At 41.5% G+C, this 26610-nt stretch overlaps 1 protein-coding gene across 1 annotated transcript in view; it reads right to left on the minus strand.

Annotated features, from left to right (window-relative positions):
* Positions 1–26610, minus strand: part of GPATCH1 (G-patch domain containing 1) — a 780183-nt gene that overhangs the window by 408073 nt on the left and 345500 nt on the right. Inside the window, exons 9-10 of the mRNA XM_044081593.1 lie at positions 20693–20772; positions 20115–20319 (exon numbers count right to left, since the gene is read on the minus strand). Coding sequence (XP_043937528.1) covers positions 20115–20319; positions 20693–20772 — 285 coding nt within the window. The remainder of the gene's footprint in view (positions 1–20114; positions 20320–20692; positions 20773–26610) is intronic.

The raw sequence follows: 26610 nt of genomic DNA on the forward strand, positions 1-26610 counted from the left end.
TTGAGCCATGAGTAAGAACTATTTATATGTGCATCCCGAACAGATACCACCCTGTTTAACAAAAAGAAAAACAATGCTCCTACTTAAAAGTGAACCTACAAGTTATCCTAAAAATTACAGATCAATAACTTGTCTTCCGACAACATATATATAAACTACACAGCGGAAATGATGCCGACAGAGTTTACAATCATTTAGAAGAAAATTCAATCATGGCAATAGAACAAAAGAGTAATAAAATAAAAGCATACTGAAGAAAGGATTGTCTGTTCCTAAATAAAGTCAACGGAGAACTGTAAAAAGGGGAAGAATCTAAGCATGGCATGCATTGACTATAAAAAAGCCTTTGATAGTATCCCACATTCATGAATAAAAGAGTGCTTAAAAATGTATAAGATACACCCTACACTGATCGACTATATTACAATGACCATGAAACAGTGGCAGACCACGTTGCAATTAAGCCATGATAAAGGGTAAATTATCATTCCAGGGATAAAAATTCAAAGAAGGATATTCCAGGGTGACTCCCTGTCACCGCTGCTATGTCTTGCCCTTAACCCATTAAGCTGTATACTAAACAGATTAGGTCATGGCTATAATTTGCTCCTAGAAAACAATAAAGTGTAAAAACGTATCTTCTTTTTGTTGACGAATTAAAACTATATAGCTCATCAGATGAGGAATTGAAAGCACACTGTAAGTAGTGAAAATAAGAATGTCATTTGGTCTTGATAAATGTGCAAAAGCAACCTTTAAAGTAGGAAACCTGCAGCACCAAGAAAACATCAGTTTGGGACAAGAATGTCCTATAAAAGTATTTGAGCAAGAGTGAGTGCATACATATTTGGGAACTAATGAAGGATCAATAAAACATGAACAAATGTGAATAAAACTTGGTAAGGAATATTTTACAAGATTAAATTAATCCTTAAAATAGCATTGACATCTAGGAACAGAATTCAAGCTACAAGTCAATTTGCTCTTCCTGTCCTAACTTACAGTTTTGGAGTGATTGACTGGCCCCAAAAACATGTTGGATAGATTAGACAGGAACACAAGAAGGATGCTTTATGCTCACCAAATGATTTATAAACAATCAGTGCATATCAAGATTATATATTTCCTGTCCTGAAGGAGGTATGGGCCTCCTTGAAATTGATTACATGTATAGATCTGCAATCGTGGGATTGCACAAATATCTGCTGACCTCACAAGACCCAAATTTAGTGAAAGTTTTGAAACATGAGGAGAATAAATTTAAGATGACTTCCATGCTTAGTCTAGAAAAAGCATATCAGCGTCAAGCAGGAATGGAAATCAAACCAGAAGTAGATAAAAATCAGGCAGCACTGGAATGTGCCAAAAAAACAAAAGAAAGAATACAAGTTGAATGATCAGATCAAAAGGCAAGAAATGTGGAAAATGGATAAATATAGATGCAAGTACAGAAAACCTCTGGAAGAACCTCATTTTCAAAATGATTGAAAAGTACAGTTTTGTACCTACCATAAATGTAGATGTTCGAGGATCCACATTGCTGCAGTCCTAACTATTGGGGTAGTCCGCTGTCCAGTCGGCCCGAATACCAAAGTATATGGCTGACGTCGGTCAAGGCGCATTAGACTGACGTCAGTGCGTCAGGGTACTAATGCGCATGACCGACGTCATATCCTCAGTCTTTTCTTGCCCCAGATGTCAGAAGACCCTAAAAAGACAAGGCCAATACCAAAAACTCCAAACATACCTGCACCAAAAATATGTACAATATATACAAAAGTACCAGAATATAACCTCACCTACACAACCACCCCTAAACACAGAGGGGAAGGAGGGAGGGTAAATTGGACTGCAGCAATGTGGATCCTCGAACATCTACATTTATGGTAGGTACAAAACTGTACTATGTTCTTCATTCCACATTGCTGCAGTCCTAACTATTGGGTAGAATCCCAAAGCAGAGGTAAGGGAGGCTGGCAAATCATAAGTTAACAGGAGCTGACAACATGCCTTGCAAAATAGCTGTGGCAAAACCAGCCCTAGACTTAGAGTAGAGAGGAAGGTGATAATGCTTAGAGAAAGTATGCACTGAACTCCAAGTAGCTGCCTCCAAAATATCCTTAGTTGCCACCCCCCTTAGAAATGCTGTTGAAGTGGCAGTAGCCCTAGTGGAATGAGGCCTAATCCCAGGTGGAATCTCCTTGCCATGATGGGAATAACAAAATGCAATGCAAAACCCAATCCACCTAGAAATAGTTTGTTTTGACACAGGCTTGCCCTGCGAACTCAAAAGCAAAAGAAACAAACAACTGCTGAGACTGCCTAAAATCCTTAGTCCTGCTTAAATAATAACGCAATTGCCTGTGTACATCTAAAGTGTGCAAAATCTTTTCCCCTTTATTTTGGGGATCTGCATAAAAAGTAGGCAAATGAATAGTTTGGTTTAAAGCCACACTAGAAACCACCTTAGGCATAAAGGAAGGATTAGTACGTAATGATACCCTATCCTTATGAAAAATCAAAAAAGACTCAACCGCCATAAGGGCCTGCAACTCAGAAACCCTTCTTGCAGAAGTAATGGCCAACAAAAAAGCAGTCTTCCATGACAAGTATTTCAAGTCAGCAGTAGCCGCAGGCACAAAAGGTTGTAGAGTAAGTTTCTCCAACACAAAACTGAGATCCCAAGCAGGAGTAGGAGCTCTACGGGGGTCTTATATTCTTTGCCCTCTAAGAAATTGCTTGAACAAAGGATGCGAAAACAATGGTGGATCACAATCATAGTGAGCTGAAATTGCTGCAGCATGAATCTTAATGGAAGAGAAAGACAAACCTTTGTCCAATAACTCAGTAAGATATTGAAGAGCCACACTCAAATTAGGCTCAGAAATCTCCAAATTGTTTGCTGCACTCCAAAATAAAAATCTCTTCCATTTTTCTGCGTACACCTTCCTTGTACTAGGTCTTCTGGCTTCCATAATCACATTTAAAACTTGTTGAGGAAGTTGAGACCTGCTGTGTTTCAAAACAGAATATGCCAGGCTGTTAGATGAAGAGAGTGGAGCTTGACATTGAGCAGGTGACCGTCCCTCTGAGACAACAGGTGTGGAATCAAAGGTAAAGGCCATGGAGGCTTCCTTACCAGACTCCTCAGTAAAGGGTACCAGTGTTGCCGAGGCCAATCTGGAGCTATTAAAATCATCCTTGGCTTGTCTTGTCTGACCTTTAGGAGTACCTTTGGGAGAAGAGGCAGAGGTGGAAAGGCATACACATGAAGATTTTTCCAACTGAAAGAAAGAGCATCCACTTTCCAAGCTGTGTGATGAAACCTCTTTGTGAAAAACATTGGCAGCTGGTGGTTTAGTGGAGAAGCGAACAGATCTATGTCTGGAGTTCCCCATGACACTGTCAATTTTTGAAATACATGAAAATCCAGTTTCCACTCGTGGGGATCCATGATTTGTCTGCTTAACACATCTGCTAAGGAGTTCTGTGCTCCTGGCAGAAACCTTGCCTGAAGAGTTAGTTGCAAGCTGAGCGCAGTCTCCCATAAAATCATTGCTTGCCTGCACAACGGGTAAGAATGTGTTCCCCCTTGTTTGTTGATGTACCACATGACAGTTGTGTTGTCTGTTAGAATCAACACCTGCCCTGGAAGAAGTAACTTCTTGAAAGCCATTAATGCAAACTGGACTGCTAACATCTCTTTCATGTTGATATGTAGATGCTGTAGTCTGGCAGGCCACTTGTCTTGTATCCACTTTCCATTTAGATGAGCTCCCCAAGCAATGTCTGAGGCATCTGTCGTTAGAATCTGACTCGCCTCTGGCCGGGTCACAGAGAGTCCCTTGTTTAGGTGACATTCCTGAGCCCACCACAAAAATTCCTTTTGAATGCAAGGTATTATTTGAATGACAGTGTCCAAATCCTGGCAGTGCTGTGTCCACACATGTTTGAGATACCATTGCAGCTTCCTCATATGCAGTTTGGCATTGGGAAGCACCAGAATACAAGATGCCATGAACCCTAAGGCTTGAAGGACTGTCCTTGCAGTCAGCCCGGACTGAAGAGATAGGTGATGGAAGTAACTGGAAAGATTCTTTTGTTTGTCCGGGGTTAAAAAGGCCATCTGGGCTGCTGTATTCAGTCTCACACCCAGAAAGCACATGTCTTGAGAGGGTACTAGACTGGACTTTATTTCGCTCACAGAATACCCTAGGCATCTTAGCACTGCTATCACATATTCCAAATGCTGTAAAAGGTCTTCCTTTTCTTGAGCCAGAATCAGGCAGTCGTCCAAGTAAGGATAGATTTGAATTCCTTTTAGTCTGAAGTAAGCTATCACTGGAGCCAGAACCTTTGTGAATACTCTGGGCAGTAGATAAGCCAAAGGGCAATGCAGAGAACTGATAATGAGAATTTCCAGCTCGAAAACGCAGATACTTCCTGCAACTTAGTCTGATAGGCACATGAAGGTAAGCTTCCTTGAGATCTAAAGTTACCATCCAGTGATCTTTGCCCAGCAGAGGTAAAAGCTGTTGTAAAGTCAACATTTTGAACTTGGGAATGTCCAGATAAGTGTTGAGGATAGATAAATCCAAAATTGGTCTCCACGTGTTCCCCTTCTTCGGTACTAGGAACAGGCGAGAATAAAATCCTAGGCCCCTTTCTGGCACAGGAACTGGCTGAATGGCCCCTATTTGGAGCAACAGAGAAATTTGCTTGTGAGCCTCTTGTCTTTGTAGAGGAGGAATGTCTGGCATGCCTTTGAAAGGAGGCAAGGTATGGAAATAAAACCTGTAACCGTGGTGAATGATATCCAGAACCCATCTGTCTTGGGTAATTAAATCCCAATTTTCTTTGAAAAGAGACAGCCTTCCTCCCAAAGGTGCTGCCAGGCGAGAATGTACTGGCAGCTGAAAAGGCAGGTCATTGGGTCTGTTTACGAAAGGACTGACCCCTGCCCTCACCAGAAGTCTGAGCAGGTGAACTCCCTGTTCTAGGCCTAAAAGAACCTTGAGCTCTGCCCCTACCACGTCTAGACCTACCCCTAGACAGGGAATCATAAGCAGGATATGTCCATCCCTTAGTAGGCCAATTTCTACTAAACTTTGGAGGCTGCACCTGCAAAAAATCCTTAACAGTTTGCATAGACTTAGCCTTGTCCTCCATTTTCTTTAAAACTGCTTCCACAGGCGAACCAAACAACACATCAGACTGTAAAGGAGCATCCAAAATCCTTGTCTTAACATGCTCAGCTAAATTCTGATCTCTCAACCAGGCGTGCCTCGAAGAACAGAACCAGTGGCAGCCACCCTCGAGGAGGCCTGCACAGCATCAAAACCACACTGCAAGGAATGCTTACCCACCTGTTCAGACACATGAACTAAATCCTGCAACTCTTTACACTCAATACCTTCAGCCAGAGCATCCACCTTAGACTTCAATTGTGAAAGGAGATAATTCTGATATTTTAACATGTGAAACTGACAATTCAACGCCCTCATGGCTAAAGTGGAAGAAGTATACACTTTCTTTCCCCATCTATCCAAAGCCCTTGCCTCTTTATCAGGAGGAACAGGATTTTTAACAACAGAAGCCTTCACACCTTTAGGCCCCTGAGAGACAGTTTCCGGGTCTGCCCTAGGACTCTTAAAAAGATACTTATGAGCCTCAGGCACCCTATAGTACCAATCTGGTTTAACTGGGGCAGGAGGCAAAGAATCAGGATTCAGGGAAGCCTCTGCAAAAACATCTTCTACCACATTCAGAACAGGAGGTATAGCTAAAGGCCTATGCTGGGGTAAAAACAAGAATTCCCTAAGCCTCTTCCTGGAATCAGAGAAATCTTGACCTTCCCATTTAAAATGCTCCCTCATGGAATGCAGAGTCTCTGAAAATGAAAAATCCTCAGGAGGCGAAGCTGAAGGAGTAGAATCATCCACATCAGAATCAGAATAAGGAGGATACTCCTGCAAGTCTTCAGTCAAGACTCAGAAGCCTCCGAACATTGCTCAAAACTCTCAAACTCAGGTTCCACCCTAGGCCTCTTATCAGGAGGGGGCATAGAACCTCTAATCATAGTAATCAAATCCTCTGCCATTTTTAGCATATGCTTCTTAGGCACAGACCCTGACACACTCGGAGAAACCCCCACTGAAGCTAAACTAGGCCTGCCTCTTAAAGAAGCCTTGGAAACAGAAGGGGAGGCCCTAACCACCTTAGGAAGAGAGGGAAGAACAGCCACCTGAGAAGCCCCTTCAGCCTGGCCTACTTCCTGAGAGGACACATCCTGTAACAGTAAAGTCTCTCCCTGAGACCCCAAAGAAACTCCTGGCAAAACCTCCGGCTCCACTGAGCCTTCTAAAGAACCGACGTCCGGGACTGTCGGTTCCTCCACTCTGGGCTTTGCTGCTTTGTCCTTGCGCTTTTTGGCCGAAGCGGGCGTCGGAGCATCCGACGGCATTTTATAATTACAACGCTTCCCAAAAACTAACCTGGCACAGTCTAACCTTCTCTTAATAGTGCGTTTGTTAAATCTAGCACAAGAGCGGCATCCAACAACGTCGTGCTCAGGCCCTAAACAAGGTATACACAAAGTATGGTAATCCCTATGAGGTATCTGTTTCCCACAAGAAATACAGTTATTCACTTTTTCTGACATCCGGTTAAATACTGAGGCAAGAAAAAACCAAAATATTCCCCAACGGGGTACTTAGCCAACTTTGATTCGGTCTGAAACTCTGACTTCAGAAACTTTCAGAACGCCAACCTGCACTTGCAAAACTGCTTCTGCATCGGACCATGCGGCAAAAAAGACTGAGGATATGACGTCGGTCATGCGCATTAGTACCCTGACGCACTGACGTCAGTCTAATGCGCCTTGACCGACGTCAGCCATATACTTTGGTATTCGGGCCGACTGGACAGCGGACTACCCCAATAGTTAGGACTGCAGCAATGTGGAATGAAGAACATCCAGGAATAGTTAAGGAGAGACGAATTCAAACAAAAGATGAACATTTAATATTGGTAGCCTAAGATAGTGGGTTACTAGACGTTGGTTTACAAAGTCCATTGAACATGTGGGAGAAACAGACAAATGTAGGTTTTGTAAAGCAGAACTGGAAACAGTCACACACCAGGACTGAATAATGTGGCAAGACTGTTGCACTGGGGATTGTGCAAACATTATAATAATGAAGTAGCTGAAAAACACTGAAAAGATGAGCGCAAAGCATCATAGAAAATAATGAAGTCTACATCACATGGGATCACCCATTATCAACAGTTCAAAAGACAGATGCGAGAAAAACAGATATAGTGGTCCATGAAAAGAAGACAAAAGTAGCATTTGATCATTGAAATCGCTACACCCAGTAACTACAATGTCTTGCATACAGAGAGACACAGTCATAAAATATCAAGATTTGCAGGCAGAAATGAGAGCAATGTGGAAGAAAGATATCCAGACAGTTCCAATAGTAGTACGAGCAATGGCTCTTATAAAAAAGAATCTACAAACATATTTAGATGCGTTACCAATACATTTAACTCCATACAAATTGCAGTAGTCGTCATCACTGGGCACACTGCAGGTGCTGGAAAGAACACTTTTGGCTGACATCAAAGATTGAAACAATACTAATTTTGTGAACTTTAATCGTACTTTGACTTAGGAATGGGGTCCATTCCCGTTGTGGTATTAGAAACCCAAAAGACTTGGCGAAATTAAGAGATTGAAACATTATATTCATAAAGTAGCAGAAAGTATTCTAAGAACTAAGCCAACACAGGAATGGAGAAATTATATTTTGCCAATAGAGATAACTGCAAATTGGGATATAGACAATAGGGAAGAAGGGGCTAGAATTTATTGGAAAAACTGTGAAAAGCAGCAAGGTCTTGGGAGCAAATAATTACAGAGGGAAAGGTAAAAAAAATGGGAAGAGGCCAAGAATTTATTTGGACTGCAGACTAGAGATTGCCTTCCCTATCAAGGACTGATATCAGAGTGTAGGCAAAAAGAAAGAAATAGAGGGATCCTAAGTGAAAGACCAGCACTGGAAGAATTTTAGTACAATCTAGAACAGAAGCTGCTGTTAAAGAAATAAGTAGTAGAGCATATAAAATACTGTATGATAACTATAAGAATCAATCAGAGGAGGTTAGAAAGGATTGGTAAGAGAGACTGGATAAGCAATTCAGAAAGACACAATAGGAGCAAAATATGTATTCCTCCCAGATATGCAACAGTCTAGAGGATTTAGGATCTTTGCTCAGAAGTGTTTACATAGGTGTTTTTATATCCCAAGTAGAAAGAAAATATTGGAGATGTGATGGGGAAGAAAGAGGTAACTGGGAACATATTTTCTGGAAGTGTAATGAGTTAGCAGCCTTTAAAAATTCCTTGCAGAGTACTCTAACATAAATACTGGGTGAACAAATTGGTATGACTAAGGAAATGATTTTTTAAGGTATTACTGCTCAATATCTGAGTTGTTTGGCTTCTGCTACATACAGTACAGTTGTGTACACTTACCATAAATGTAGATGTTCGAGTGTATTCACTGTTGCAGTCATTACATTTGGGTAATCCTGCTGGCAGGCTACCTTCAGTCGACCTGAATTCCAAAGTCTTGGGTCCTGCGTCACCCCTTCCCTGACGTCAGGGGTATAAAAGAAGCAGACAACACCATTTTCTTCAGTTTTTCTTACCCCAGATGTCAGGTGCCCCCTAAAAGGGTAGCCAAAATTTATATATATATATATATATATATATATATATATATATATATATATATATATATATATATATAAAAATACATACACCAATATAAACTTTACCTTCATCTACAAGCAAATACACCACATAGGTTGTACAAATCAGAGAAGGAAAGATAGGTTCCAGCAGAAAAAAGGGGGATGGCGGGTGGGTAACCTGGACTGCAACAGTCAATACACTCGAACATCTACATTTATGGTAACTGTACACAACTGTACTATGTTCTTCGTGTTTCACTGTTGCAGTCATTACATTTGGGTAGAGTCCCAAAGCTATGGTTGGGAGGCTGGAGCTAAACAGCATTAGGAACGGCTATGAGGCCCTGCAGAACTGCAGTGACAAAGCCTGCCCTGGATTTAGAGTACAGTGGCAGATGATAGTGCTTTGTAAAGGTGTGCACTGAACTCCAAGTAGCAGCCTCTAAAATGTCTTTGGTTGGTACTCCCCTGAGAAAGGCTGTTGAAGTGGCTGCAGCTCTGGTTGAATGTGGCCTAATGCAGTTATGCACTGGTTTGACATGGTGTAAATAGCAGAAACGAATGCAGTGGCCTATCCACTTTGAAATAGTCTGCTTTGAGATGGCCTTTCCTTGTGATCCTGCAGCATATGCCACTAGTAATTGCTCTGTCTTCCTAAAAATTTTGGTTCTGTCCAAGTGGAATCTAAGCGGTCTGTGTACATCCAAAGAATGCAGAATTCTCTCCCCCTTGTTCTGTGGATTTGGATAAAAAGTTGGCAGATGAATAGTTTGGTTAACAGCCACAATGGACACCACCTTAGGCATAAAATTTGGGTTTGTCCTCAGAGAGACCCTGTCTGGATAAAAAATGATAAAAGGTTCCACAGCCATGAGTGCCTGTAGCTCTGAAACTCGTCTTGCAGAAGTTATTGCTAGGAGCAGAGCTGTTTTCTAAGATAAAAACTTTATATCAGCAGCAGCAGCTGGCTCAAAAGGAGGCAGGGTGAGTTTTTCAAAGACATAGTTGAGGTCCCATGTAGGTAATGGTGATCTCCTTGGAGGCCTTACATTTTTGGCTCCTCTGAAGTACTGCTTTAATAAAGGATGAGAAAAGATTGGTGGCTCTGTATTGTAATGAGCCGAAATGGCAGAGGCATGAATTTTAATTGATGAAAAAGATAGGCCTTTGTCTAGCATCTCAGTTAAGTATTGCAAAATCTGAGGAATATTTGGTACAGCTGTATCAGTTCCTTATGCCTGGTTCCAAGAACAGAATATTTTCCATTTTCCAGCATAAGATTTTCTAGTACTAGGCCTTCTGGCTTCCAAAATGACATCCATCACAGCTTTACTGAGAGGTGTGTTTTGTATGACTACATTATCCGCCATGCTGCCAGGTTTAAAGTACTGAGTTGGCTGTGCAGGATCTGATTGTTTTGCTGGCTGTGCAGGATCTGATTGTTTTGCTGGGTCAGTAGATGAGGTATTTCAGGTAAGGTCCAAGCTGGGCATTGAGACAAGTTTCTTAGGATTGGATACCAGTACTGGTGGGGCCAGTCTGGGGCAATCAGTATCATCTTTGGCTTCTCCTGTCTGACCTTTAGGAGTACCTTGGGGAGGAGAGGCAGTGGAGGTAAGGCATATACTGATAGGTTTTTCCAGCTGAAAGATAGGGCGTCCACTTTCAATGCTTGTCTGTGATAAGTCCTTGTGCAGTATCTTTTTAGTTGGTAGTTGTGAGGGGAGGCAAATAAATCTATGTCCCGGCATCCCCATTTTCTTCTTATGCTGAAGACTTGTGGATCCAGCTGCCACTCGTGGGGATCCATGAGGTTTCTGCTTAGTTCATCTGCCAGAGTGTTTTCCTTTCCTGGCAGGAATTGTGCCTGCAGATGTACTTGGTAAGTCAATGCTGTGTCCCACAAAGTCATGGTTAGTCTGCAAAGGGGGTAAGAATGTGTGCTCCCCTGCTTGTTTATATACCACATGACCGTGGTGTTGTCTGTCTTTACCAGTAGTTGTCCCGGATGAAGTAGGTCCTTGAAGGCTGTCGGGCATTTTGAACAGCTAGCATCTCTTTTTGAGTGATATGTAGATGCATTTGGTTTGAGGGCCATGTGCCCTGAATGCATCTTCCTGCCATGTCGGCCCCCCCAGGCATAATCTGTAGCATCTGTTGTTAGCGTCTGCCTTGCTGGGGGTAATGTGAATGGCTGTCCCTTGTTCTGGTGACAAGCCTTCACCCACCATCGAAACTCCTGTTGCAGGCAGAGAATGAGAGTAATCATTGTTTCCAGGCTGTGGCAATGTTGAGTCCAAACACTTTTTAGGTACCATTGAAGTTTCCTCATATGCAGTCTTGCATATGGAATTAGTAGGATGCAGGATGCCATGAAGCCCAAAGCCTGCAGAATTTTTCTTGCAGATAACTGGGCCTTTGTTGCCAACATTTTGAAATAGGTAGTCAGTTGCCTTTGTTTATCTGGCGTGAGATAGGCCATCTGGGCAGTTGTATTTACGCTTGCACCCAGGAATATTATCTCTTGAGAGGGTACTAGTTTTGAATTCTTTTTGTTAACTGTGTACCCTAGGCATGTTAGAAGTCTTTTCACAAACGCCAGATGCTGTAAAAGAATGTCCTTGTTCTCTGCTTGAATTAGACAATCGTCCAAGTAAGGATATATTTGTATTCCTCTTTGTCTGCAGAATGCAATTACTAGTGCCAGGCACTTTGTAAAGACCCTGGGTGCAGTAGATAAGCCAAAGGGCAGTGCAGAGAATTGATAATGCATTGAGCAAGCCTTTAATCTGAGGTATCTTCTGCATGATTGTCTGATTGGGACATGCAGGTATGCCTCTTTTAGGTCTAAAGTCACAAGCCAAGCATTCTTGCCCAGCATGGGCAGAAGCTGCTGCAAAGTCAACATTTTGAATTTTGATATATCCAGGAATGTGTTCAGAATAGATAGGTCCAGTATTGGTCTCCAGGCCTTGTCCTTTCTGTGTACCAAGAACAGTCTTGAGTAAAATCCTTGTCCCTGCTCTTGCTCTTGTACTTGTTGAATGGCCCCCATTGTCCATGAGGGATGAGACTTGTTTTTGCGCCTCTGCCCATTGATTTTTTGGCAGATCTGGCCAGCCGTTTGCCTTTGGCAGGGTATGGAAATATAACTTGTAGCCTTGTGACACTATATTTAGAACCCACTTGCCCTGTGTTATAATGTGCCAGTTTTGAGAAAAAAGTGCTAAATTTCCCCCTAAGGGTGCTGCCAGGACATAAGTGCTTGGTGCAGGCAGGGGGAAGTCATTGGGACTGTTTCCTGTATGGTTGTGATTTGTCTTCTCCGACTTTGGAGGTAGAAGCACCCCATTGCTTTGACCTGTACGAACCTTGCGCCTGGGATCTGCCTCTAGGGAGTCTGGATCTGCCCCTTTGAGGTCTGTCTGACACAGGAAAGGACCAATTCCTTGCAGGCCAGTGTCTACTAAACCTAGGTGGCCGTACTTGTAAAAAATCTTTGACAGTTTGCATAGATTTAGCTTTGTCCTCCATTTTCTTTAACACCTCTTCTGCCTTAACACCAAACAAAGTATCATGCTGTAAAGGTGCATCTAATAATTTAACTTTGACATGATCAGGCAGATTTTGTTCCTTTAACCAAACATGCCTCCTAATTACAGAACCCGTAACTGCAGCCCTGCAGGAGACCTCCAAAGAATCAAAACCATATTGCAAAGTATGCTTTCCAACTTGTTCAGCTGCATGCAATAAATCCTGCATTTCCTTGTTTTCTGCACATTCAGAGTTTAACAACATTTTCTGTTTAAGCAATGCTGCTGATATTTGAGCATATGAAACTGACAGTTTAAGGCCAAGGTAGCAGATGTGTAAACCATTTTTCCCCATTATCCAGTGCCCTAGAATCCCTGTCAGAGGGGGTAGGGTGTTTTGCAGCGGAAGCCTTAACTCCTTTGGGACCCTGTGAAATAGTTTCTGGGTCTGCAGCAGGGTTTTTAAAAAGGAATTCATGAGAATCAGGAACCCTGTAAGGAGTCAGGGGCCAGACTAGACTCCGAAAACACATCATCTACAATGTCTAACACAGGTGGAATGGCTAGAGGCCTGTGTTGAGGTAGTAAAAGGAAATCCCTGAGCCTCTTTTTAGATTCTGAAAAATCTTGGCTCTCCCAGTGGAAATGCTCCCTCATGGTATGCAAGGTTTCCCCAAAAGAATAGTCCTCTGAAGGAGAAGCTGAAGGTATAGATTCTTCAGCATCAGAATCCTCATGGGGGGAAGAGAATATTCCTGATCATAAGAGGAATCAGAAGAAATAGAAACCTGATCTGAAGATTCATAGTCAGTCTCTTGCCTAGGCCTCTTATCAGGAGGGGGATGGGAACTCCTGATCAAGCTAATCAAGTCTTCGGCCATTTTGAGCATCTGTTTTTTTGGGCATAGAGGCCTGTCCACGTGGCTCTTGAGTTTGTTTCTTTGCTTTAGAAGGTGCTTTAGTCTTTGCCTTTGAAGCTGAAGTCGGTTTAATGTAAAGATGTTTAGGTCTGACTACACCCTCAGAAGCCGGTGCCTGCTCACTGGCTCCAGACCCATCTGAGGGAATAGTGTCCAAGGCTCAGATACCTTGAGTTTCCAGCGGCATAGCCAACTCCATGTGGGAGTCGGTAGCGGCCTGCGACTCTAAAGTAGTGGGCGTCAGGGGCTGCGAAAGTGCCTCACTGAGAACCGGCGACTGGCTTAGGAGAAACTTCGTTGTCGGTTTTGGACCTCGGTTGTTTATCTCTCTCCTTTTCTTTGCGTTTTTTGTGAACTCCGGTAGTCGGATGGCTATCCAATGACATTTCTGGATAATTAAACTGACGTCCAAAATAGTTTAAAGCAAAATCATACCGACGCTTAATAGTGCGTTGGTAAAATCTAGCACAAAACCGACAACCAGAAACGTTATGATCAGGGCAGGAATGCAGTAAGAATGAAAGTCCTTATGAGGTATTTGCTTTCACAAGAAATACAATTATTAACTTTTTCTGACATCGGTCTGGAGCATGAAAAAAGTTTCCCCAACGGGGTATTTAGCTTTATTGAAGACTTCGGGTCTGAAACTCGAACACGAAAATCTCAGGAGTCGGCCGACCGGCACTTGCGAACTGCTTCTGCTTCGGGCACCACGCGGCAAGAAAGACTGAAGAAAATGGCGTTGGCTGCTTCTTTTATACCCCTGTCGACCTGACGTCAGGGAAGGGGCGACAGCAGCCGACGGACCCAAGACTTTGGAATTCAGGCCGACTGAGGGCAACCTGCCAGCAGGATTACCCAAATGTAATGACTGTAACAGTGAAACACGAAGAACATCTACAATCAACTGCATTACTAGCTGAGTTAAGTACAAATTTGCAGTGTTAAAGATTGTACTGCATTTTATTTTTCTATTTAATTGTTTCATTGAATACTGGGGTCTGTGTCCCTCCGTAGTTATTTATTTTTTTATTTAATTGTTTTACAGAATACTATGGTCTCTCTCTGTCTCTGCAGTAAGTGGGGGCTATTGTGTTTTACTTCATTGATATTCAATGTTAAACTCTTAGCATAGAGGGTTTTTCTGTATTTATATGTTTTAGTCACATATCTTTGAATGTATTACTGCTCAATATCGGGAGTTGTTTGGCTTCTGCTATATACCTACAATCAAATGTATTACTAGCTGAGTTAAGTACACACTTGCAGTGTTAAAGATTGTACTGCATTTTATTTTTCTAATTGCTTCATTGAATATTGTGGTCTGTGGCGCTCTGTAGTTATTTATTTTTCCATTTAATTGTTTCATAGAATACTGTGGTCTCTGTCTCTGCAGTTTTCCCACCCGCCTCCCTGTTCTTGTTCTAGTATTAATCTTGGTGGCTTTGGAATTGCCAGCCCCTCCTGTAAAATGTGTGTTTGAACACTCCTCCTGGGTCTAACTCATTTGCTCACTCAACCGAGCACAGTGAGAACATATTTTGACTTCAGACACTCCTACCAGTCCCATCTATTCAGCTCTATTCCAGTCTAGTGTCACTAGCTCATTCTACCTAATACAGAGAGTACATCTGTGATGGGCAAACCACTTAGGTCCTTAATTTTGAATTATCTTCTGTTTCCCCTTTCTCCCTTTCCTCTTTCCAAAAAAAAAATTTTTCTAAGCTTGTTTCCTGCCTTTCCTGTAACTAGTCTAGTCCAGATACAGATTTGCTGTAATAGGACTGTTTGTAAGCTTCTGAGCCCCCAAAGCCTTTCTGTGTTGGAGGGAAGCTTTCTAGCTTATCAGTAGGAGTGGTAAGCACTAGTTAGCCTATCTACCACAAGAGTGGTTTCTGGCCTAGAAATTTCAGTTTATTGGCAGTTTGGTCAGTTTTTCCATCTCTTTCAACCTTCTGGTTTAAAAGCCCGTGTTTGCGCTCGTTTCCCACCTTTCCTGTAACTAGTCTAGTCCACATACAGATTTGCTGTATCCAGGACTGCTTGCAAGCTTCTGAGCCCCCCAAGCCTTTCTCTATTGGAGGGCAGCCTTCTAGCTTATCAGAGGAAGTGGTAAGCACTAGGTAGCCTATCTACCCACAAGAGTGGTTTCTGGCCCAGAAATTGTAGTTTATTGGCCGTTTAGGCAGTTTTTCCATCTCTCCCATCAGTGGGTGTGGTAAGCACTAGGTAGCCTAACTACCACAAGATCCAGGTAAAGATTCTTAGTTTTAGCACTTGCATTTGCTTATGCATGCTCAGCACTTGTTCAGAACTTGTTATTAGCACTAAATAAGCGACAAATTACAACAGCAGTCAACCTTCCTCTTTACCTAGAGGAAAACAGTTTTTGTACTTACTTTTCTCACTTGCTTAGAGAAAGAAAGCTCTTACACTCACTTTCCTCACTTGTCTAGGGAAAGTAGTTTTTATTCAGGCATGTCCAAGGGTCAACTCCTAGTGTTCTCTCCTGTCTATGTGATGAATTTGGGCATCTTGGGGCAATGTAGCAATTGCCTCATGTACACAGACAACCCTCTCCTATCACCCAACACCACAACCTGTGAGAGATGCACTTATCTAGCCAAACTGGGGGTAAAGTTCTCTCCAACCAAGACTGAACTTGACAGTCAAGAGGAGACGGTAAACACTTGCACCACACCACACTCATCACATAGTCCCAACTACACCACCACCACCAAAATCCACACACAGAAACACAAAAACATTCACGGCGGCTCTCAATAACAATCTGCTCAAGCAACAGAGACCTCCAAAACAGAAACGCAAGCAACCTCCACCCCCCCAACACAACCCAAATGACACATAGCCCACAGACTCAGTGTGCCAATAAACCACACCCCATAAGGCAAAACAACGTACCCAACACACTAGTCATAGGTGACTCTATAGGCAGGCATACTGATGTCCCACTCACCAGGCTGGAGAAGGTTACTGTCAGCTGCATGTCGGGTGCCAGGACCCACCACATAACCCACCCACTCAGGTCACTCCACAACAAGAACTAATATGACTCTGTCATTGTCCATGTTGGTGTGAATGACCTGAGACATACCTCCCTGGACTACATGAAGAGAGACATGGAAGAGCTCTCCAATCTTGTAGCCCAGGCAGGTATGACCCTAGCCCTGAGTAGCATCCTGCCATCACCCAGAATGGTACCGCAATACAAGGACAAAATGACTGACTTCAACAATTGGCTAAGCTTCTGGTGTCATTCTAAGGGGATCCAATATCTGTCTGCCTGGGAAGACATGGTCAACAGACCACGATGCTTTGCCAGAGATGGCCTGCACCTGTCGCCCCTGAGATTCCAGATACTGGCTAAGGGTCTTGCTGCCCCTATAGTGCCTTTTTTAGGCAAGGTTCAAATGACAAATTCACCACCGTAACAGGAACAGGCAAGCAAAAACTGAGGGTAATGCTAGAAGTCTAAATCTCAAAATGCACTCACTCGCGGCACTCCTTAAAATGGAGAACATCGATATCTGTGCAGTGACTGAGACCTGGTTCAAAGCTCTAGAGAGCACCCCTGCATTACCAGGCTATAACTCATACCACACTTTTCGGTCATCTAACCTGGACCAGAACACCAAAGGCAGAGGTGTGCCATATTCATTAAGGATATCCACACCTCCAGGCTAGTTGCGCAGCATAATGCATCCAAGGTTATCCAAATGCAACTAACTCTGGGCAAAAGTGCAATTCATATTGTAGCTTGCTACAGATCCCCCACCATGCCCCAGGATTCCCACTCCTCTTTTCTTGATATACTGGAAAATATTAGGGTTCAACCACACACACTAATAATGGGTGATTTCAACTACCCCACCATTAACTGGGAAAACTACTCATGTACCAACTCCTTCACTCGATTTCTGGAATTCATAAATTCCAATGCCCTGGATCAACTTATCCACACCCCCACCAGGGGCAACAATATCCTAGACCTAGTCATTACAAACACGAGTGACTGGTGTTCCACACCTGAAGTCAACTCCACGTTGGTCAGATCTGACCATAAGCTAATCACCCTAGATATCCACATCCCACCCCCACCCACCATTAAGGAAACCACGGGAAAAATTTCTCCAAAGCCAACTTCATGCCTCTTAAGCACTTACACAAGTGCATGGATCATGCTACCAAACAGAACCAAGACGCTATCCTCCAAAAAAAGGAAGCCAATCTCTTGGTCCCCTGCCATAAACAAACTCTACAACAGAAGGAAGAAATTGTTGCAAAAGAGAGTAAAATCCTATGAATGGAGGAGCTCCCTGGTCAGCCTCAGTAAGAAGCTGAGATCCCTTATAAGATTCTCCAAAGCTAGCTACGAAAACAAAATCACCACTGATTTTAAGGGCAACCACAAAGCATTCTATAGCTATGTCAAGAATCTCAATGGCAACATCCAGATCTGCTCTGAGTTACAGCACAACGACACAAAAATTACAGAACCAACTGATATTGCCAACATCCTGGCAAATAGGTTCAGTGCTAACTTTACCCCCCTCTCACCCCCTAAAGGGCCCATATCCATACAGGAAGAATGCAGAGTCCCTGTAATCACATCTATGCAGATAAAAGCTGCACTCTCTAAAACCAAAAACACAGCATCCATGGGACCGGACAACATCCCAGGCTGCGTTTTACATGAACTCCAGAATGAACTGGCTTCCCCACCTAAGCACCTTGTTCAATCAGTCTCACGTCAGGCTTTGTGCCCACTGAATGGCACACAGCAACAGGTATCACACTCCCCAAAGGGGGTACCACCACTAATCTTGGGAACTACCGCCCTATTAGCCTGACGAGCCTGGTTTGCAAGGCCATGGAACGCATCATCATGGAACTCATAAATAAAGACATTGGTAACCTCCAAACTCTGGACCCCACCCAGTTCGGGTTTGTGAAAGGCAGATCATGCCTTCTGAACCTGATCGACTTCTTTGAGGCAGTCACCAAAGCCGTAAACAAGGGTAAGGTGGTTCACACAGCCTATCTTGACCTCGCCAAGGCTTTCGACACCATCCCCCATTCTGGAATTATAGCTAAACGCACTAAACTAGGTATAAATCCCTACGTCACAAGATGGGTTGCCAAACAGCTCACTGACAGAACCCACAATGTAAAAGTTGCAGACTCCAAATCTGACTTCAAACCAGTGACAAGTGGAATACCACAGGGTTCAGCCCTGGGACCTCTCCTGTTTGATATCTACTTCTCTGAAGTACAGGCTAACACAGAAGGCTTCTGGCTAACGAAGTTCGCAGATGACTGCCAAGCCATACTCGGGTCCCCAAATGATGTGGACATCCTACAGAAGATGCCTTGTGTCAGAGCCATGGGCTCAAGCTCAATGCCAAAAAGTGCATTGTCATCCCCTTTGGTAAAAACTCTGTACCTATGAACTACCACATAAACAGTAGTCTACTTAATGTCAACTGTGAAAGACCTTGGGACCCAGGTGGACAGTAGTCTCTCCTTTGATAATCACATCGCCACAGTAGTCAGGAAATCCTTTTATGTGGCACGCCTTATCACAAAAGGGTTCTCATCCAGGAAAAAGAGGTCATTGTTCCCCTCTATTTGGCACTCATTAGACCCATTATAGAGTACAACACCCCTTTTGGAATGTACCTCATAAGACATCTGCAGCAGCTGGAAAGGCCACAGATGTACCTCACAAAGAGGATTACTGGCCTCAAACAGATGCCCTACAATGACCATCTCAAAAAACTCCAGCTCTACTCTTTAGCATATCACCTACTCCGAGGAGATCTCTGCCTAACATATAAAGCTATGTTAAATCCAGAGTTGTTGGACATGCTACACCTAAAGAAATCCCAATCCCTCCGAGCTACATGCTCTAGGGACCTAAACCTTGTCACCACAATAAACAGAACATGCTGGAGGGATAGATTCCTGTCTCAGAGACCTCCTATACTCTGGAACAAGCTACCCATCTATGTCAAGCAAAGTTCCTCATTAGCACTCTTCAAGAAAATTCTTGATGAGTGGATGGGAAATAGGAAATACACCGTAGGGATCACTTCTGTGGCTCTGCTCAACAGGGACACAGGAAATTAACTTTCTTGGGTGGCATAAACCAGGGAACCTTGTTGGCTAGGCTTACTTAGGCCCTTGGGCTGATAGCCTTGTACCTACCTATGATACAGAATCAAAACTGCCTAGACACAGTAAGGCCTTGTGGAGTCTAATTATGGTGGCTGCCAAAAAAGCAATTACTCGGAAATGGAAATCAAAAGTCTAAACCTAGTAGTACTAGAAGTAGTGAATATAGTAACAGAGATAAAACAACTGAAAACGGTATCTTTAGAAAAGGGTAGGAGCAAATTACACAGAAAATAAATGGAAAGTGTGGAAACGATACATGCAGATGAGGAATGAGGTTTAAGAGAGGGCAGGATTTGAATGAGCTATGTAATGTTTGCAACTAAAATTATATCAATATGGTTTGTTTTCATTTATATAAATGTATGATTGCCTGTGTGTCATAAGCGATAATTTAATAAAGATGTTTCTTGTTTAAAAAAACAAAATGAGACTGGATGTTGTATAAGCATTCAGGGTGCACAAGGAAGCAGGTACACACCAGTGGTGTGCCTGAAACAGTGTATGATGGCTCTGACAGGCTTAAAAGAGAAAAATAAATAAAATCCTGCTAATGTGCATGTCTGTTGTGAAAGTACTTGTGTGTCTCATCACCCAAAGCCTGCCACTGGGTACTTCAATAAGCATATGCTTCTATAGATGACTAAGAATGTGTTGCTTATGGAGAAAAAGAAGTGATGAGTTTGTACTAGTTTTAAACTCTTACCTTGAAATGTTGTTTCTCCTAGAATCTCCTTCCTTTTAGAGGCATCCAGCTGATGTCTGCCTTTTTGTGCCAAGTCAGTGATATGCTGTCCACTAGATGAGAGAAGTGCCTCAACTACTTTGGTACTTGATGTTCCAGGCTGTAACACAGGTCTGAAGTAATGGACTGGTCTATAATCCACTGGCAGTGTAGGTGGTGGAAAAATCTACAAAAAATATAACATTGTGTCTGTTTATGTAAACATCTCAGATTATCAGTCAGCACACAAAAATCACTCACAAAGTTTCAACAAGAGCTTCAATGCTGCAGAACAAAACCAAGATAAAAGTTTAACAGAACTGCAGTTGGCTATAAAACGATACTGTTCAACATCAATGAAAAATATTCGATAAAGGCCAACACAACACCGTATAAGATAAACAAGTGCACAAAAATTCACGTAAAATCACATAAAAATTCACAGCAACTTATGACAACCCTGTTTTAAAGGTTAGCTTCAAATCTATACAGTTGATAACTGTAAAACTATCACCACCAAATTAATCAACAGGAAAAATGAAATACATGTAAATACTTACTTTTTTTGGTGAAGCTGGTTTGGCAGCTAAACAAAACCCATCCAAAATTTTACCAATGTATCTTAACTCTTGCTTCATTCCTAGAAAAAAAAAATCCAGTGAATTATAATACTGATAAAACATTATGGAATGACAGCTGGATTACTTAACTGAAGAAAAAAATATTGGAGAATCAAAATAATTTAGTCATATAAGTAGACTGATCATGTCAAACCTTTTCAGCCACAATTCAAAATTCTGAGCAAGATTATACATGCGAGTCTAAGGTGCTGCCTGCCAAACATCTGGTCAAAATCACTATGTGACCCCCCCCCCCCCAAAAAAAAAAAAAAAAAAAAAAAAAAAAAACAACGAAATGGGGAATTCAAACTTGTTTCTCCTGTAGGGAAAAATAAACTCCCTCCAAAATACCCTTGAAAATAATTTTTACCCTATTCTCCCCTTTATTTAAATCATCAATAGGGGATTCAGTGTACCTGAGAGAAAGTACAATTGTACAAAAAAAAAAAAAAAACAGAGGCCAGTAAAATCCAATAATTTAATCGACATATTAACTCACTCAAGCGCCTCAGCTAAAAGCCTTTCAAGAGTATCAGAAAGTACAATTGTGTAAGCAACTTATCATCGTAGAGGTTTGCTGTGATTATTATTGCAGTCATCTTATGAGGATCTGGCTGAGGCTAATATCTCGCCTTACCTCTTTCTTCAGGCGTGTAAACATAGGATCTATCAAACAAACAGATTAACTGAAAATGTTAACTAGACATCTTTTTGTAAATATGAACGTGTGTACTGTTTCCTTAAACGGATTAATGAGTATGATCATTAACTAATATTTAATTATTTAAGTATTTATAATGCACTCTGGAAATAATGTTTTGTCTCCCTGAAAGCAGTCAAATTGAAGCACACACGGCTTATTTATTGTTTTAAAAAAGGTTATGGTTTTACATGGACAAATGCATTGCAATGACATTTCCATAAAAGTTTGGTCCATGGGTCATTTTTTGAGTACATTCTCATCATTCTTATCCACAAGTGATTAAGGCATTTCTGGGTGGAAGGCAGATAAACTACTGGCCAGCCCACAGTGACATTATGGGCCTCTCAATCTCCCCAAAGGAGGAATAATTTGAAGGAAACTAAAGAGAGAGAGATTCTCATCATCTCTGTCATTCTCAAAGAAAAGAACAATCTTTTGGTCTACACAACCGTCTACCCAGGACCATAAAGGGGTGGCGGGATGGACATCCCCACTAACCTTTAACTCTGGTGGTTTGAAGTTGGCACCCTGGACACATTCAACATATGAGACAATGGGTCTGTTCTGGAAGCTAAAATGTAGGTGAAGCGCTGAGGATAAACTTTGGAGGCATTCTTTTAAATGACTCCTCTTGTCAGCCAACGGCAGTTGCAATCTTCTCAATTTACTAGTAGAGGAAGTGCTTGCACAAGGAACATGAGGATAACTCCAGAATGGAATTACAGGAAGATGATGCTGAGCACTTTCATGCATAATGGGAAATACCACCCTACTTGCACAAAAGCATTTTCTATATAGGGATTAAATTACTGCCTGCATAACCACATGATCTCAACATTAATAAATACAAGTAAAATGGGAGATGGGGGAAGCAGAAGGGCTCTCCTGCAAAGTGCAAAATGCCTATTTATTTTTGTCATTTTTTGTTTTTTGGTAGCTGCACATTAACTGCAAGAAGACAAGATTATCTTGCCTGTTTTAATTGAGGAAATAGTGCAGGTGATGGGTTAAGCTCTATAAGCTAGTGTCCAAAGTGTTTGCCATCACTAGTGCGGATTAATTCCAAAGTATGTCTGCCTTGATGTACTTCATCTTCTCACAAAGTTTCAACACCAGCCTGGTATCCTGACATGCATCTTCCAGCAAGTTCCTGCTCTAAGCATCGTCCATAGCCACCATTCTGAGAGAACATTTCTCTTCATCTCCTACAAGTAAATGGGCTTCACAATGTGTTCAGCTCCTAACCAATGATGGGCAGTGTTGATCTTTGCTAGTAAAACAGAAAATGCAGAAACACTTGACAGGTTTTGGCATTTTAGGCACTGAATATGTGAATTTTTCTTAGATGAATGCTAGGCTTGAGAGATGAACTGTTCTATCATTAGGAAAAAACAAAATGGCTGGGGTTAAGTACTTCCTTCTAGCTTGAAAACATCATGGTGTGCACTTGAAACATTATACAACACTTATAATCTACCCAATCTTTCTCACTGAAACATTACATAGATCACTTAAGTCCTGCCACCTTTCAGACGTCATTCCTCCCTTGTATGTACTGTTCCCACAATTCCCATTTTTTTCCTATGTAGTCTGCTTCTACCTTTTCTAAAGATCTCAATTCCAGTTGTTTTATCTCTGTTCCTATATTCACTACTTCCAGTATAGTTTGTTTAGATTTTTATTTCCATTTACTAGTAATTGCTTTTTTGGCAGCCACCCTTATTAGACACTGCAAGGCCTTACCACGTCTAGGCAACTCCGCTTCTGTATCATAGCTCAGAAAAATCATCTCCCTCAGACCAATCTGCCCACCCAGCATCTCCGACAGTGCATTCCGGAGGGAATCCCTCAAGTCCACCAACTCATCACACTCCCACAAAACATATTCACAATTACCTCTTTCTTCTTCACACCTCAAACATTTACTGTCTGCCTGAGGAAAGATTCTCTGGAGTCTACTTGGGGTATAAAATATCTATGTAAACATTTCCAGGCAAAAATCCTAACTCTTCTACATTTTATTGCATATTTTGGAGACATACACATATCCTCCCATTGTTTATTTGTGAATTGCTCATCCAATCTCTCTTCCCAATCCTTTCTAACCTCCTCTGATTGATTCTTATAGTTGTCATGCAATATTTTATATGCTCTACTAATTATTCCTTTTGTAATGGCAGCTTCTGTTCTAGATTCTATTAAAAACTCTACCAGTGCTGGTCTTTCATTTAGGACCCCCCTATTTCTTTCTCTGCCTATACTCTGATATCAATCCCTGATAGGGAAGGCAATCTCTAAAGTGCAGTCCAAATAAATTCTTGGAGTCTTCCCATTCTATCATTTTCCCTGTCTAGTTATTTGTTTCCAATACCTTGGTTCTTTTGCCAGTTTTCTCCAATAAATTCCACCCCCCCCTCTTGCCTACTGTCCGTATCCATAATTGCAGTCATCTCTATCAGCAGAATCTCCTTTCTCCATTCCAGTGTTGGTTTAGTTCTTAGAATACTTTCTGCTACTTTACGGATATAATATTCTACATGATTACTGTTATTCTCCTTAAAGGTCTGCATCCAAAATCGCAGTCTCTTCTTGTTTCTTGAGATTCTCCTGTGCTTCATCATCCCTTTCCAGTTTAAATTATAGTTTTCTGCTTGTGCTATGAATAGGAGTCTTAACTGCACAGCTCTGAAATACCCCATTCAAATTGCATAATCCCAATCTGCCCTGTTCTACTAGAAGAAACAGCTTATCCCACTTGACTCTTGCCTTCTTCCCCACCAGATACAGTCCTTCAGCTCTTTATTAATTGCTACCCACAACTTCTCCTCTGGTTGTTAAAAATATGCCCGACCTGTGTATAAGACTAAAGAGACTAAAACATTTCAACTGCTTTATCTTACTATCCATATCCATATAACAAAGCGGTCATTTTCTCAGTTTTTGTATTATCTTTTTAGTCTCTTCTCACATATCATTAGCTGCCACACTGAATAATTTTTAATCCATACTCCTAAGTACCTAACATTATCATGTCCCCATAAATATGGGTATTCCTGAACCAGTTCATGTGTGGGTACACGATTTTCCATAATTGTCTTTGCTTTAGCTTTATCAATTTTGTATCCCTAAAAGATCTGAAACGGTCTCAAAATGTTCTACAACACTGTAATGTCTTGTTCTGGTTTTGTCAGGCATAAAATAATATGCAAATACAGCCAGCTTTTCTTGACTACTATACCAATTACATCCTTGAATTTCTGAGTCCCTTATTTTGTTTGCCAGTGGTTCTAGACATAATGCAAATAATAAAGGGGAAAGACAACACCCCTGTATGGTTCCTCTGGTCAAGCAGAAATTTTCAGAGAGGACCCCACCCACTTTAATTTTCGCCTCCAATCCCTCATATATTCTCCTAATTAACCTTATAATTTTTTTCAGAAAACGCAAATGCTTCCATTGCCCTGCTCATAAAGTCCCAGCTTACTCTCTCAAATGCTTTCTCTGTATCAAGACCCACCAACAACAATGGTATTTTCTTACACTCTGCTTCTCTCTGGATTATCAAGGTTCTGTTAATGTTGTCAAATGTTTGCCTCCCCTCTACAAAAACCACAATGATCTATACCGATCAGTTTTAGCATTACGTTTGCCATTCTTTTAGCCATTACAGACATGAACACTTTATAATCATGGATTAGTATCGAAATGAGTCTGTAGGAAGCTGCATCTGACGGATCCTTACCCTCTTTAGGAATTACAGCTACCACAGCTTTCTTCCAGGACAGTGGTACTTCTCCTCCTCTTAAGATACTGTTAAACAAGACCTTCCAGATCTTTATCAGTTTCTTTCCTCCTAGCTTCCAAACTTCCACAGGAATACCATCTATTCCTGGGGACTTTCCTGTACATTGGTTATACATCACAATTTTTATCTCATCTCCTCCTGTCCTGTTAGTAATTCAGCCTCATCTACCTCAATATTTCCATTTGCATCTTTTCTTGATTTTCATATTTCTCTGCTTTATAGAGACTCTCATATAAGTTCAGAAATATTTCTAATACCTCTACAGGATCTGGTGTTACCTTCTTTGCTATAGGCTCCCAAAGTTTGGCAACAGCCCTTTCTACTTTCTGTTGCCTGAGTTGCTGTGCTAAAAGTTTTTGTGTTCTAGTGTTATTATAAAAAAAAAAAAAAACAGTTACTTAACAGCAATCTTTCTAAGCTCGTGCATATTATTTGAGGTACTCTGTTATTTTCTGCCTAGCATTCTGCAGCTGATCCTCTTCTTATTCTGTGAGATTCCCCCATTCTGCAATACTTTAACATTTGTCAGGCCCTCTAAATAATTCTTACTTCTTAACCACACCTCCCTTTCTTTTATTTCCACCCTATTTTTAAACTCCACCTTAACTTTATCCCACTATCCTCTCTAACAGCTCCTGAATAATCCCCATTACCCATTCCTTAAATTCCTCTCTTTTCAACGGGTAGGTGGGAAAGCACCAATGTCTCATTTTTATTTCATTACCCTGTGTTTTTATTTTAACTATTTCAGATCATGCGCCAATAACAGTTATTAGATGGGTATAAAGAACTTTAAATGGACATGTTCTTGTGAAATGTAAATTCTCTCTAGCCTAGCCCAGTTTTTATATCTTGGGGGAATAATGTGGCAATTTACTCCAAACTCCTATTACTGAATTCACATCTTCCATGCCAAATATTTTCATAAATGTCTTCAAAAATCTATCCTTATTTGTTATATTTTCCCTTCTGGGCCACCCACAGACACATTTTCACTGCTGCAAATCAAATTTCAGTCCCCACCTATGAATAATATTACTTGATGAAAAATGATCATTTCTCCCAGAGTTTTCTTAAGCTCCATTACAGCAATTTTAGGTGGAATATAAATACATGCCAATGTAATCCTTATCCCTTGCCAGTAGCCCCTTAGCACTACAAATCTGCCACTATATTTTATCTTCTTCTATCACTACTGGAGCTCCTATTGCAATTAATACAAGTACTCCTCTTTTCCTTTGTCCCAGGTATTCTGCTGAGCAACGATCCTGAAACCTTTCTTTATCAAATTCACATGTTCAGTTCTAAGTGCGTCTCCTGTGACATAGATATTTGCACTCTACATTTTTA

The sequence above is a fragment of the Protopterus annectens genome, chromosome 8.part1 (genome assembly GCF_019279795.1).
Source record: "Protopterus annectens isolate FY-2018-M chromosome 8.part1, PAN1.0, whole genome shotgun sequence".
In the NCBI taxonomy this organism is placed as follows: Eukaryota; Metazoa; Chordata; order Ceratodontiformes; family Protopteridae; genus Protopterus; species Protopterus annectens.